This window comes from Acipenser ruthenus, chromosome 13, assembly GCF_902713425.1.
Source record: "Acipenser ruthenus chromosome 13, fAciRut3.2 maternal haplotype, whole genome shotgun sequence".
NCBI classification, from domain to species: domain Eukaryota; kingdom Metazoa; phylum Chordata; class Actinopteri; order Acipenseriformes; family Acipenseridae; genus Acipenser; species Acipenser ruthenus.
In genome coordinates this window covers 20,609,554-20,625,085 of record NC_081201.1, presented here as the reverse complement: position 1 = coordinate 20,625,085, position 15,532 = coordinate 20,609,554, and the positions used below count along the sequence as shown (strand labels likewise).

At 39.5% G+C, this 15,532-nt stretch overlaps 1 protein-coding gene across 4 annotated transcripts in view; it reads left to right on the top strand.

The window, feature by feature from the left end:
* LOC117418215 (G protein-coupled receptor kinase 5-like) overlaps window positions 1–15,532 on the top strand; it is a 124,884-nt gene that overhangs the window by 76,014 nt on the left and 33,338 nt on the right. For 3 of the 4 annotated variants that reach the window (XM_059035707.1, XM_034030983.3, XM_059035708.1), the window contains one exon: window positions 3,554–3,631. In XM_059035707.1, the coding sequence (XP_058891690.1) occupies window positions 3,554–3,631 (78 nt within the window). Of the gene's footprint in view, window positions 1–3,553; window positions 3,632–14,206; window positions 14,494–15,532 lie in introns of those variants that run through there. The other variant, XM_059035709.1, reaches the window with a different exon arrangement.

Here is a 15,532-nt window from a genome sequence, read left to right as displayed (position 1 = left end):
CCAGCCAGCCTGGCAATATGTTTTAAAATACATGTTTGCTAAAACATTCAATTCTTTCACAGTGAAAGGATGTGCATGGCAGTGGGAATGTATGTAATTGTTGTGTTAGCTACAATCACGACCGAACAGCAGGTAAGCTTCAAAGTCATTTTTTACGATGGTTGCAATCATTCTGAGTGGTTTGTATTGCAAGCCAGTAACCTAATAAACTAGAGCATTGTTTCCAGTACTCCTCTAGGGATTCACATGGCTTGGTCATTGAATGTCAGTCTATGTAGGGATTCACATCCAATCAGGTAGGTGAATACAGCAGAATTGTGGACCTTGCTGCAGCTGACCCCTTTTTTATGGACTGCCTGTTAAAACCTCAACGGGTAAGTGGCACATACTGAAATGAAATCTCATTTACCCAGGGTTCTGCACGACCATACGTCCCGATGAGCCTGTCTGTGTTGGTTTATTTCAGTTACAGTTCAGTTAGCATGTTATGAAATCCAGTTAATGAAATGATTTGGTTCAAATGTGTGTAACCCATTTCTACCAAAGCAAAGACAGGACAACGATTCTGACGTTTAAACGCACACTATAAGCAGAACAGATCTTCTGTGTGTTTTGTGTAAATGTCCTGTCTGTTACCACGAGACTGGTGTGTGCAAAACAGGATTATGACACATGTTGCTGACCTGCGTTACATAAACTAATAGTAATAAATACAGTACAAATAAAGTCATTCAAGGTCTCCTTGAAATAATTTCTAAACTTCTTTTGAGAACCCAGCATTGAAATGTGAAAAATTGTTTCCCCTTTGTAAATGGCGTGCTTTCAAAACTGCCTTTTTATTCTTCCCATTTCTCGTCCGTCCAATGCAACATACCAACTTGAGTCTGTTTTAAAATCAAGTTAAAGAGTAACTTGCTTTGTGTAACCACATTTTTTTATTGGGAAGCAACAGAAGTACACAAGAAAACAGGCACCAGTGCAGTGGGGGAAAAGCGGTGCGATAAAAGCTGCCTTTCCTTTTTATCACAGTGGTTAATGTTTTGTGCAGTTTTGTGCACATGGCCCAATGTGTGGTAAGGATTACAGCAACCACGTGTTCAATTTGATATGCCTGGAGCACTCCTTTTAAACTCCTGCAGTTGTTACAACTCCTGACTCCATAAAAAGTGTTAACACGTCCTGGCAGTCTTGAAGATCGTTAGACTCTTGTGCTATTCCATGCATGCCTTGTTGCAGCGCAGTATGTAAACAACATCTCTCCACTTGCGTCGGGGAATGCTGGGAAGCAGGCAGCAGCATTCACGCAGGCTAAATCCTGACGGTACATTCCTTCAGCATTCACGCAGGATAAACCCTGACGGTACATTCCTTCAGCATTCACACAGAATGAACCCTGACGGTACATTTCTTCACCGCTGGGAAGCAGGCACCAGCATTCACGCAGGCTAAACCCTGACTGTACATTTCTTCAGCACTAGTTTGGTTTCTCCAGACGCCCAGCAGCTCATTGTTATGCAGCCGTTTATTTTTGGATGTCCTTTTTTGAAGACAAGACACTACTGAAGAGATTTCCTACCAGATAAAGTAAAGTCTCAATATTTACATCAATCAGGACCAGACTTTTTAGCAGATGTAATATGATCTGGGAATATATGGAGGTGCCTGTCCATATGCTTCTTTTTTAAATGTGCAAACCATGGATGCACCTGTTGTCTTCGAATAAACCTGATGGTTTTACCTGCCCATGGAGGTCAAAGGTTGAACAGAATTTTTCCTATGAAATGCAAACATTACGAAAAGAAAAATGGCAATAAAGCCAATAGGCCTATTGGAATGGGGAAACACATGCAGCCTAATGTACAGTACTATGGCACTGAGTTCTTTAGTTCTGTACCTTTTCAGTTTCATTAGCCTTTGCACTTTCCCTTAGACTTTTCAAGAAGCCAAATACAGGCCGCCTGTTACTATGGTTGCCAGCATTTTCCTTAGAAAATAAAGGACAGTTTTTTTTATCAGTTTCTAGTTTGTATGCAAGTCGGCAGCTAATCGCTGGACTTCAATGTGCAGGGCACTTATCTTTCACAATGCAGTCCTTGTTACAATGTAACAGCAGAGTGGTGATCGCCATGGTTGTTTCCTGACGGATACTCTTCATCCCCTACTTTTTCCTGTGGAGCTCTAACCCCAGGGCACCCACTGACTCAGCGTCGAGGGTTCATTTATATAATATCACCAGAACTATTCGTTTGGGCTGTAGCATGCTGTATTTCTCCATCTCTATCTCTTCAGCAAAAGCTTTGGCATATTCGACTGTTACCACAATCATACGGTACAGTATAAAATGACTTAATGTAAGCTTTGTGCTTTTGGTATTCACATGCTTCAGCATGTGACACCTGCTGGTGAAACATTGTATTTCGTGTAATAATCAGTGACCAAACCAGTTATTATTCAGATAACGTACAAAAGATGCAAGACAGTTTAGCGATTTAGCAAGGATTGGGAGCCTATTGGGAGCCCATCTGTGATATCGTGGATTTATTAGCATTGATGGAGTCGGCCTACACAACTGTATAAAAAGCACCAGCAAACTTGTTGTAAAAGTTCAGACAGCCTTAAAATGATTCAATAAAGTGCTCCTGAACTTCTAGCAATATGTGTTCCTTGTGAGCTCTGATTGACAGGATTCGTATTGCATGGTTAGCACATTGTTTTTGCCTCCTAGAACCCAGTGCATATGGACTGAGTTAGGTACTTCTGTTGACTGATGACTTTTAACATTGATGTTGAATTTGCGTGGCACTTTACACACAGTCACAATGGCAGTGGTACCAGCAGTGCACCAAAATATATGTGATAAATCCAGGAATTATCTTTAACAGGGCCTCGCAGATAATGGAGGATTACAGAGACCGTTTCCCAACAGCTTGGTCCAATACAAAAGCTAAATTATTATTTGAAAAACAAACATTTTGAGCAACAAGCTTTTGCTTCTTTAAAAAAAAAAAAAAAACAATCTTTTTAAAATTACCAAGTAGTACAGATAAACTATTAATCAATTATTGATCATTGGCTTTTATTTTGCAATTAAATATTGATTGATTGATTTGTCATGACCTGTGTAGAGCCTCACATCTCATGTATTAATATCCCTCACATCTCGTGTATTAATATAGGGAAACATACATACAGTACATGCATATAGAGAGCTACCTCTCCAATCATCATGCAACAAGTTATTAAGAGTATCAGAATCTATATGTGTCAATATGTGAGTGTGTTAAATCTACTTTTAACTGGTGTTGTACAGTGGGGCACATGCAACACACACCCCAATACCTGCTGCACTGGGGGTAAATCTGCAGTAGTGTTGTGGCTGGGTTAATGGGCTATTCAAAGTGAAAATAAAGTATGGAAAACTTAGAGCTACACAATGAGCTAGGTAGATAACAATTAGATTTTTGCAAACAGGGATGTCCAAACTATTTTTCCAACGCAAGGTGTCTTGCAAATTTAAGCTCTCATATTTTCTTCGTATTTTGTATCTCTGCAGATAGAATATGAAGTCACTCCAGACGAGAAGCTGGCAGAAAACGGAAAGGAAATTATCCGTAAATACCTCACCCCAGAGGTAAGTGACCAGCTCCGTTCAACAAGCTGTTTTTATTGGAGGAGATCCTGTGCCAAACTATAAACATTACCATTCCATACCCTTATTGTGCCTGTCATATGGACAGGACATGGTGCATACAGCAGAACTTCTACACCAAAATAAATAAGCCACAAACCAGGAGAAAATGAAAACTACAAAATTGGTGCATAATCAAGCATTTATACTAGTCAACTTAATTATACATTCATGTTTATACAAAGATAGAAGTAAACACTGATTAGTGCATAGACGACTTACCGCTCAGTAAAGTGCCAGGTGATGGAGTCGTTCTTGGCTCATAGTGGTTTGCAAGTAATTTTATGGTCTTCGTAGGCAGACAGACTAACATAATTCTGAAAGCAAAAACAAAACACACAAATCTAACATTGAGTATGAAAATGCCAAAAGAAAGTGGACCTTGACACAACCTGCCCCTTTCTGAGACATGAAAGGCTTGCGAGAATGAATAGGGCTCAGAACTTTCACTTTTAAAAAAAGAGAAATAATGCTGTTTCCCCTGTTAAACTAATTTGATGTGAAATGTTATTGAATAGGTACGCTGTTTCTTGCATATTTTGCCATTATGATGTAGAATTTTATTACACTTTATATACACTTATTACATATAAGCTCAAACATTGGTGGAGCTGGGCCACTTTCCAGAATATATAACCCGACGCCTATGGGTATAGCGCATGGCTGGATTAACCTATATGCAAATTACGCTGCAGTGTAGAGCCCCCAGTAGAATTGGGGCCCACGCGAGGTCGCCGTTTTTTGGAACATTTTACAAAAACTGCATGTGGGCGGCTGGGCCCACGCACAAACAGGAAGAGAGGTGCACAGATACTTGCTTTCAGTTCATTTTTTTATTTTATGACGACTAGGCATTCCTTCTCGATAACAGCATACCTGGTCTCTGTGTATCTCATGCAAGCAGCTTCCTGCTAATGTACAATACCAAATGCTCAATGTCCTCTACCTCCTGGGAAAGATCCGTCCCTAGTCCTACATCAGAGGCGTCAGTCTGCAGGATAAAATGTATGAATCAGGCTCAGTTTACGCATTCATTTATTTCAGTTTTAGGGCCAATTTAAAAACCTGGCCTGTCTCAAATTGTGCAACATATGCGTCTTAACATTTTAGAAACTTTCCTTTTTAATTAGGGGTTTTGAATTTTAGGAAGAAAGGCAGGTAAAGGTAAACATGTATAATGCGGGAGGCTGCCTTTCTGCAGCCGGCAAGAAGGGCGTAGCGTTTGTTTCTCTCCCTTTATTTATATACCTTGCGGAAATCGTGAAATTAGCCGTGATTTTTTTCAATATTCTTAAGAAATAAAAATAATTTATTTCATAATTATTATTTGTATTTCATACAAAAAAAATCACATTAACTAAACTGTACAGCTCTGCTGTGTGCCTGCGTGTAATATTCTCCACACTCAGTGCTGTGCAGTGATTATGTCATGTGACTACAGTACATTTAATCTAGGCGGGGAATTAAAATAATACACACTGTAATAAAGAAAATGGATGTCTCTAAAAATGTGTCTGCAGCAGATTGTGTAAAGCAGTATCCAGCAGGAGTTTTACACAGCGATGGAGGTAAGCTGTTTTGTACGTCCTGCAACATTACTGGAGATCATCAGCCCAGCTGAGACATGAATACTTACCTAAAGTTGCCGAGTATAACAAGCAGGAGATTATGGAATTGGTAAAACAGTCTGGTTGCTTGTCAGTGGTCACGTACGCATTGTATTTGTTTGCAAGGTCTAAATGGTGAACATGCATCTGATGTAGAACTGAAAGCTGCAGATACACTTTACCTACAGGCTGTTAATTACAACACAAGCTATTGTGCATAGGGCCCCCAAAATATGGGTTAGCGTAGGGCCCTCTTGTCCTTTAATCCGGCCCTGGTATAGCAAGTACAATAGAATGGTTCACCTGGTAAAAGCACGGCTGGGTGGCGTGCAGGGGGAGTCATAGAGTCAGGGGAACGCAGGCTAACGTCCTGCCTGTGCGATGTCACGGTGTTCGCTGGGGGTTTCGCAGCGAGCGTTGCATTCACTCTGGCACTCTGTGTTAGGAGGCAGAACCGGCAGAGACTGTTTGTTTCTCCTCATCGCACTACAGCCAGCCATGCAGGCTAGGTGAGCTCAAAGCGGACACTGTCCGCTCTCGAGTTCCTGGGTGTAAAGACGCAATTGGTTTGGTTGTGGAATCTGATGATGCCCATACTTTAACCCAGAAGACACTGCTGGTGTGAAATGACAAAAGAAGGATAGCAGTAACAGACTTCCTGGAAAGAAAGGCAAGCAAACTCAGAGCTTTCTTTAACCTAAAGTAGTTCCAGATCTCATGTTTTAAAATGAAAGTACATGTGTGCTATAACATGTATAATTTTAAAAACTGCACATTTAAGACAGATGTAGCTAACAGAAGAGCAAACATGTATTGAATTATTTTGTTTCTTTCAATTAATGAATACAATATTTATGAAACTTGTAACACTGTTGTTGGCTTCTTTATCGTTAAAACTTCAGTGAATAACAAACTCGTATTTAATTGATTGAAACCATTTTTAATTCGTTTCTGTGTGACAGCTTTAATAGAACCTTATCATTAAAACCACTCCTATACACGATGGAATGTTACCTGGATAGTTATTCCACATGGCTAACATTTTTTTCATTGCAATGACATCTCACTGACTCACCTATAAAAGTATATTTTGTGGAAGTCCATGAGAGCTGAGAGCTCAAAAAGTCTATTTGGCAGGCAGTTTGTACTTTTTAAATAACTAACATTCCACTCAGTATTGCTAAGCATTGTCTAGAACTTTTTTTTGGTCCTTGTGGATTTAGTAATCATAAAATATTTTTAAAATACTCTCAAAAAACTAGACGTGCCCTTTTAGGAATGTATGGTAACTGTTTTTTTATTTTCTAAATGATTGCTGGACAGCCTCAAAATGTCCAGTACAAATTTAATGGTTATTCTTAATTTAAAATGTCTGAAAAGGATGTATTGTTTCAGACAGTACAACTTTAAACGTGGGTCCTTGTACCAATAAATCAGCCAATGTTATCTTCAATTCATGGTCCTTTCAAAGATATTGGGTCTCTAGTACTGTAGACAATGGCTGACGATTATTGTTTAAAGAGAGACGTCAAGGCTCACATGGTCTTTGAGAAGTCTAGTCACACCAGCAGGATTGATGCTTCAATGCCCCTGTACTGTACATGCATTCACAAACATGTTGCAGTGGAACAGGCTACAGAATGTCTTGTCAAGACCTTTGAGGATTGTCAGCCTGCTGGTTCCACTGAGCTGGGAGCTGGTTTCTAGTGGCCCAGGTTTGGTGGAAGGTATTTTGGAACCCATTTACTGCATATGGGATGCATAAATGAAGAGAAATTCTTATCCAGTTGTGTTGAAACTTGGTAACATTCTAAGTGATGAAGAATCTCATAAATGTGACACACAGGGATCTGCACAGTTGCCACCGTGGTCCTTCAATTATTAAAGAGGAAAAGCTCATTAAACAAAAAAGCTTGTTTACAGACATGACCTTGAAAAGGACAGTGCAGTCTTCCGTTCACTTATCAAAAATGCATTCAGACAGACATAATAAAGTAGCCTACATACCGATATTAGTCACTCAGGAAAATAGACTCTGTACCCTAGCAGTGCCGCAGTCATTGGAACATTACACACAACCCAGGTTCAGGGTTTCTGAAGCCTTGCATTGAAAAGCTTGTCTGTCAGAATCAGCCTTTAAAGAAGTAAATGATTCCATAAATCTTACCTTCCATTCGCTATGCAAGTCTCACCTGCAGTTTTGAAGCAACTGGCTGGTTTATGAAAATACAGAAGGCAATGACGCTGTAGAGACTACCCTCTTTAGGTGACCTAGGAAGTTCAAGACTACATTAAAGTAAGGCAGGCAAACTAAGAGCTTCCTTTAAACATTAAATACAAAACAACACCAATGAAAAATCCTCCGATTTGAGAGCCAGCCTAGTTTTATATACACATGACAACGATGTGCCAAAGGGGAGCACTGTAGAATAAATCTGCTGCATGAATTATACATCTAGTTTATGTAGAGACTGCTTACAAGCAAACTGGTAAATATAATCACAATAATCTAAAACAGGGAAAACAGTAGCTGTCACCAACTTTAACCTACTAGATTGAGAAAAAGTCTAATTTAGGTCTTAATTTTAATACTAATGTGTCAGATTTTTAATCTTCATTCTGTTAGAACAGAACAGCCTTGCTTTTGTCTCAGATACACTGAGTAATAAGTCTTGAAATAGTCTGTGCTGTACAATATGAAATGCAGTCTGCAACTCCCTCTGTACTGCCTGTACCGAGTATCCTGATACCCAAAATAGTATCGTCAGCATATAGATATATATTAGCATTGCCCCAATCAGATCCCAGGTCATTTATATGGAGGGTAAAGAGGACGGGTCCAAGGACTGAACCCATAGAGGCTCAAAGGTGGACATATTCCCATCGGCTCTTAAGAGCTAAGATTTGTGAATATGAACCACTGTCAAAGTAACCAAGAGCAATGCACAAAACCTTTAAACTTTATCACAAATTAGAAACTTTTGGAAAGCTAAGCAGTTTCTTGGCTTCCTCAGATCAGCAGTCCAGCTATGTGGTAAGCAGGAAGTGTTTATTTGTTCTGACCAAGTTAATGTTTTTCATTGACAGTTTACCAAATCAAAAACAGCTGCAATTTTATAACATTTTCCAACATAAAGTACTCTTTGAAAATGCTTTTATTATTATTATTATTATTATTATTATTATTATTATTATTATTATTATTATTATGGAATAGCAGGATATAGTTCAGTTCAGCACTGGGAGCGTACTTTTATTTTCTACAAATACACAAATTGAACAATTGCCTTGGAATTTGTTTTTAAAGGAAAATAGGCTGGGTTTAGCTTTTGTTACTAGTTTGGTAAGATTAACAGGTTCATTTTACTTTTATAAAAAATATAGGGCAAATTGCATTCTGTGTAAAGATTGTGATAAACCTAACCCATCCATAATTATGAATCACTCCATGAAATGCGTTTGAACTGAAATTCCTTCTCGGTGTCTTCAATACTGAAATTAGTTTTGTGTGGAGGATCTCTTAGTAGTCCCATGAAGAGGAATGTGTGTGTAGTGGTTTTGCGCATTAACCTTGTGCAGGTGTTTTCACATATGAAATCACTTGCACAGTCCTCTTAATGGGATCATTAAGAGATCCTTCACACTTTGTCAATCGGAGCTGAAGTCCACACCACACAGTGTTATAAACATGGGAACCAAATCTCATTTCAATACTGAAGACACTGAGAAAGACTACATGTCACTGGTCTTCTCTTCAGGAGGGTCGCATTGGCTCTGGCACTCCTGCAGGTTAGGGGGACAAAACCAGAAGGGCCTGTTTCTCCTCATTGCGCTACAGCGGACCCTACCAGCCAGGTGCTTAGTGAGCTCAGACGGACACATGTAGGGCTGGCCTTTGTCCTCCAGAGGCCGGTAGCTCGCTGACATCCACTCTCGAGTTCCTGGGTGTAGAAGAGTTATCTGGCTTGGTTGTGGGGTCGGAAGACGTCCACTGAACCTTAAGCTCTACTGAGCTGTGTGGGGAATTGTTGTGGTGAAGTGGGAAAAAGAATTGGACATTGTAAATTGGGGAGAAAATAGGGGGTCAAATAATTGGGCACTCGAAATGTATATATAAAAAATAAATAAATACAATTAGAAAGTTTATTTTAGTATTTCTAAGTCAGTCCAATTGAGCGTGCAAATGCATTTCTGAGGAATTTGTGTTCTGAATTGCAAGCCGAGTCTTCATCGCACCCCAACAGGAGAGGTATCGTATGACCAGTAGAGGGCAGTTAATGAGGGGCAAAAAAACAAATGATTACTTTACAGCAAGCAAGTTCATTTTTTAACTTCCATGCACAGCCCTGCATAGTATAATGAGGCTGGATTCGGCACCCTGCCTCAGAGGTCTGAGCCCTTCACTTGTTGTTAGTAGAACCACACGCAGCTCCTACACATAATACATTACACACGCACCTCAGCCAGCTTTGATATGCAGGCTCTCTCTCTCCCTGGGCTGTAATTACACTGAAACATTCAACATTCCTGTTTGCCGGCTCCAAAATAAGTCTCTGGCCTTTTGACTCCTACAAACGTGTTTACCTCTTAACCTGCTGGATAGCTTTCTCTGAAATTAGAATTGTAGTACAATGTGTAGATGTTTCAGAAACCCTGTATTTCTCAGAAACTGTATGCAAAAGCTTATCCTTTTATATAAGTGGTTGATGCAATCCAGGTTGACTCCTCAGTGTTGCAGCATGCTGAAATAATAACATGCAGCTCTGGCTTATCCATGCAGGGTATACATTAAGTTGATCATATCGACCCCCTAGTTTCTTACATGTTTTACCTTTGTAATATATCTGCATAAATGTTATTGGGTCACACTTTACATTAAGTGTCTCTAATTACTGTGTATTTACTTAGTAGTTACTTGGTGTACATGTGTACCTACACATTATTGCAATGTAATTATGCATAGTTACAATGTACTTAATGTGTAAATATTTTTGCATGATATATGTAAGTACATTGTATCAGAAAAGGGTTAGGGTTATATCGTGCAAAAAGATGTACACATTAACTACATTGTAACTGTGCATAATAACACTAATTATGTGTAAGTACACATATATTTACTAAGTAACTACAGTACTATGTAAATGCATAGTAATTAGAGACACTTAATGTGTATTATTCTCCATAAAGAAAATAACATGTAGATTCTGCATTATTGAAAGTAAGTGCTCCTTTGATATGTCACTGTTAGGCCATGTTGACAGTAAGTTGTACAAGTGCTTTATTTTCCTGAATTAAGGATTTTAACTAATTCACTGGTTTCAGTATTTCACCTTTTTGTATGTGCAAGTCAAATAGTGAAATATAGGTACTGTACTGAACGGTCAAGTCCAAAAAAAAAGAATAAAGACGTGAATGATTGTGAATGATAAGTGTGTTATCAGCAGTTGATTACGGAGATGTCATGTACACACTGTATGCATTGGCATGTGACTACTTTTACTGAATGTCTTTACATGACAGACACGTGTGCCTGTATGGGGTTAATTCAGTCCCTGCCAACAATCACATGTCTGGCCATTCCCCAATTGGGTAATTTAGTGGTAACTGGGGAATGGCCACCTGAGAAGAAAATCCATTGTTTGAAGAGGGGAGTTAGGTGTGTGGAACTGTGTTTTACTGCGTTTTGTTTGTGTCTGGCCAGTGAAGGCGAATGTCCAGTCTGACAGCAGTGTTTGTGTATGTTTGCTTGTTGTGTTAAATCTTTGTTTTGGCCCTCCTGCCCTGTTTATTTGTGCTTGTTGTGTTAAATCTTTGTTTCGGCCCTCCTGCCCTGTTTATTTGTGCTTGTTGTGTTACATTTTTGTTTTGGCCCTCCTGCCCTGTTTATTTGTTGTTTAGTTTAAAATGTGCATGCGAGTGCTTGGACTGCAGCTTCCTTGTTTCTGACTCTCATTCCTGTCGACTAACGTCTTGGGTCACAGCACTATCCTTTCATAGCTCTCACTACCTGTTTAAGTTCTGCCTTTTTTCACAACACCACTAGGCCTAATTTACGTTCCTCAGATTGGCAGATCTTATCTGTCGTTTTTATCCGCACATTAGACGCTGCTATCAGTTACTGTGGTCAGTTTCAGTGGATAAATATTCTGTGGTGTTGTTCTGATATCATATACACTGCTCTGCCAAGTGTATTGGGACAGCAGCAGAGTGACTGGGGCAGGGGCTTTTAATTGCCCCTTGTGCCACACTCAGACCACTTAGTGAATATCTTGATATCACTGAATAGATAGTCACCTCCTCTTTAAAAATAAGAAGTCCATCTTGCAAGTGCAGTTATTCCCCAAAATGTAAATTAACTAGAATTATAGAACGACTAGGGGTGGGATATTCAATGCCCATTTACCCCACTTAGTGTCCTTGTTTACTATATATCTTGGTGTCCCATTGGTTCAGTTGCACCCCAAATGTTAGTTAGTTTGCTGACTGTCCAGGCTAGTCACTTCACCAAATACCTGTCTTACACTCTGAACCTCTTATAGACATTTCAAATTGCATTTGGCTATACTCCTAGTTTTTATACAACTGTTTTTAGCGTGTCAGATCCTGTGCTGTCATCACCTGATTATGAGGACCCTCTGTGTTTGTGGGTGCGCTGGATATAAATAAAGTTATGTTCTCAAAACGTTCTTCACTGCTGCTAAATAAACTAGTTTCATGAATATCAAACTGAATTTGATTAATAAAAACAACATTAGAATAAAAAAAAAAATATTCCTTAAAAATAATGAGATTTGTGTCCTTGTGTAGCTGTCATTTATACATCAACAGCCCTGTTTCTCAGTAAAACCTCCCTTTTGCTGTGAGTGCATAGCTCTTCCCAGCTCATTTGCTAAATAGCTGTGTAACTGTCATTTTTGTCTTGCACTGTGCTAGCATGTGAGTTTAACCTAACAGCTGAAAGTAGAGCCAGTTAATCCCATATTTACTTGTTTGCTTGTGCAGTTTCTCATGAAGTATTGGCTGTGAATCTTGTGTTTTATTTACCGCAGGGCAGTGTAGTAGCAGATGGGCCTGGCTCATTTTTACATACCAGTGAACATGGTCTTTCACAGGCTGGCCTGCAGCTCCCTTGATGTTCTTGGGGCCTTTAAAATTAATTCAGGGCCCCAAGAACATGATTTCTAATCTTCCCTGTAGATTCTCATACTGCTAGTAACTTGCTAAAGAATCTTATTGTCAAATGACGTATAGGTGTGAGAGAGTATGCTTTGTTGGCTTTTTCTGACTTTAGCCAAATCTAGTCTAAGCGTGAGGTAATTGAAATAAGAGATTAGCCAGAGATTTTTGTTTTTGTTTGACAAAAAACATTTAGTACTTTTCTAGTCTAGGGTGACAGATTTCCAAAGCACAGAACCAGTTTTTTTTTTTTTTTTATAATACCACTGCACCTTCCCTTTCCAAGTTTGTATACTTTTAATTTTATAGTAACCTAAATGTAAAATATTATTTTGGAACCATATTTTTTTTTTTTTAAATTTAGTCGTTGCCAATTATCTTTTATTATTTTCTCCCCAATTTGAAATGGCCAATTATTTTTAGGCTCAGCTCACCGCTACCACCCCTGCGCTGACTCAGGAGGATGAAGACGAACATGCGCTGTCCTCCGAAGCATGTGCCGTCAGCCGACCGCTTTTTTTTTCTCACTGCGGACTCACCATGCAGTCACCCAAGAGCTACAGCGTCGGAAGACAACACAGCTCTCGGGCAGCTTACAGGCAAGCCTGCAGGTGCCCAGCCAGACTACAGGGGTCTCTGGTGTGTGGTGAGCCGAGGACACCCTGGCCGACCTAACCCTCCCTCCCCCTGGAAGCTTCGGTCCTCGGTCGGCAAAGGAATAGCCTGGACTCGAACTCGTGACATCCAGACTATAGGGCACATCTTGCACTCCACATGGAGCGCCTTAACTGGATGCGCCACTCGGGAGCCCCTTGGAACTATATTTTAATATGATTGGAGATTGTTAACTTAATTGAATTAACCCTTTGCGGTCCTATGTCGGACCTGGTCCGACATTGCAATTATTCCTGTCCGATCCAATGTCGGACCCTGTCCGACATCATCAAAAAAACGCAAAAAACGGGGTTCTAGTCGTTTTTTCTCCGGAAAAAGCCGAGAAAACCATTCAATGGCCGAGTGGGAGCGACATGAGCCGAGACAAGCCGAAAAAAAAACAAAAAAAAAAGGGCGTATCTCATGAATAGTCATACTTGCCCCTGGCATCAGATAACGGCGGCCATAAGGAAACAAGCTGGCTGTTACCGCATCAGCGCTCAGAGAATATCACAGACATTTGCAGAGCTTTTTTCAGATGTTATAGTAATAAAATAATGACTTGGATCACATTATTGAGGCGTTTGGTGATAAAACGAGTGATCAGGAGATGATTGATCGGTATGTTATTATTATTATTATTATTATTATTATTATTATTATTATTATTATTATTATTATTATTATTGATCGGTATGTTATTATTATTATTATTATTATTATTATTTTTTTTTTTTTTTTTTTTTCTTAGCATATGTGAAAGCTATAGCGAACGAAAGGGTGGGGCGGGGCTGGAGATGCCTAGTGAGTGCTTTGTTGATATGCAGGGCCTTTTAAACCCGTTTGACTGTGGAAAAAAAATACTTTTAAACAGCGCGTCTAAAATTAACTTTGCGTGTGAAAATAAATTGGACCTGATGCACCTGACACGCACTTAATAAATGGACTGCAAAGGGTTAAGGAGTGCTATCAGGCACATTGAGACAAACTGCTTATGTTCCTGAAGTAAACAGATAGGGTGTCCTTGCTGTGAATTCCAGAGGGAGCATTGCATTGGCCTTGGCACTCTTGCGGGTTAGGGAGGTGAAACCGTCAGGGACTGTTTCTCCTCATCATGCTACAACTGACCCTCTACCAGCCATGCACCCAGTGAGCTCAGACGGACACCTGCAGGGTTGGCCTTTGTCTTCCAGAGGCTAATAGCTGACATCCGCACTCAAGTTCCTGGGTTTAGAAAAAGAAGCTGGCTCAGTCATGGCATCGGAGGACATCAACTGAACCTTCAGTTCTTCTGAGCTGTGTGGGGAATTGCTGCGATGAGGGGAAAAAATAATCGGAAATCCTAAATTGGGGAGAAAATCAATGGTAAAATAATTGGTCACGTTATTCATTTGAAGCTTTTTACCGTCAATGTTCTGTTTCTTTTTAAAAAAATAGCTGGTGTTAACTTAGCACTGTGGTAAATATTGTGTGACTATGGGCCCACAGTGTCCAATATTCATGTTGAGTTTTATACTGACCCCTTTACTATCACTGCAAGGGACTGAGCAAACAGAATTACAATAAGTATAGAACTGGATATTACAAAGATTTCAACAGCGTTCATTAATACAATCAGTAGTTCAGTACTGTTTGCTGCAATGTACTACTTTATATGTATGAACATATATATTCGATTATGTTCTAGATGGGACATTTCAATGTATTGATAGTAAGAGATTACAGTAGGTTATTGCCAGTAGTGGTATTAGGCAGGCTTGACTGTATGTTATTCTGTTATTCATTACCAAAAAGGCAGCTTTTATAATAATACAAAAACAAATAGATTTACAAACACACATTTTAATTATTGAAATATCAACCAACTCTGAAGAACATATCTCTCTGTGTAGTGTGGCATCATAGAAAATAAGAGCATTTCACTTTTCCTTTTAATAAATTATATTCTTATTGCTGTTGTTGTTGTTATTAGGACCACCGCATTCTAATAGCTTTTCCTTTATCTATCTTATGTGTAGACTAGACATAACTTTGTATATTTTATTTAGCCTATTTATACAAAGGATGCACAGCACTACGAAGTTAAAGCTAGCACACTGGCATGCTCTACCCAGGTCAGAACCTATCCAGGCAGGACCCGGTGTTATGAGGGTCGGCTACCCGATTTCACATTGATAAAGCAGGGTTGACCTGGGTGGCAGACGCAAGTACACAATGCGCGTATCAATGCCCCGGAAGCAGCTTGTTACGGACGCTTCCATCCAAGCTTCTTTGGATTGAACCGTTGGCCCTAATGTTGATTAGAGCAAATTAACTAATACAGGTTCTACTGTAGAGAATTGTGTCTTTCTGTTCTTTTTTAGGTCATTTGATGAAGTACCAGGTTTTTTTTACTGTAATATGG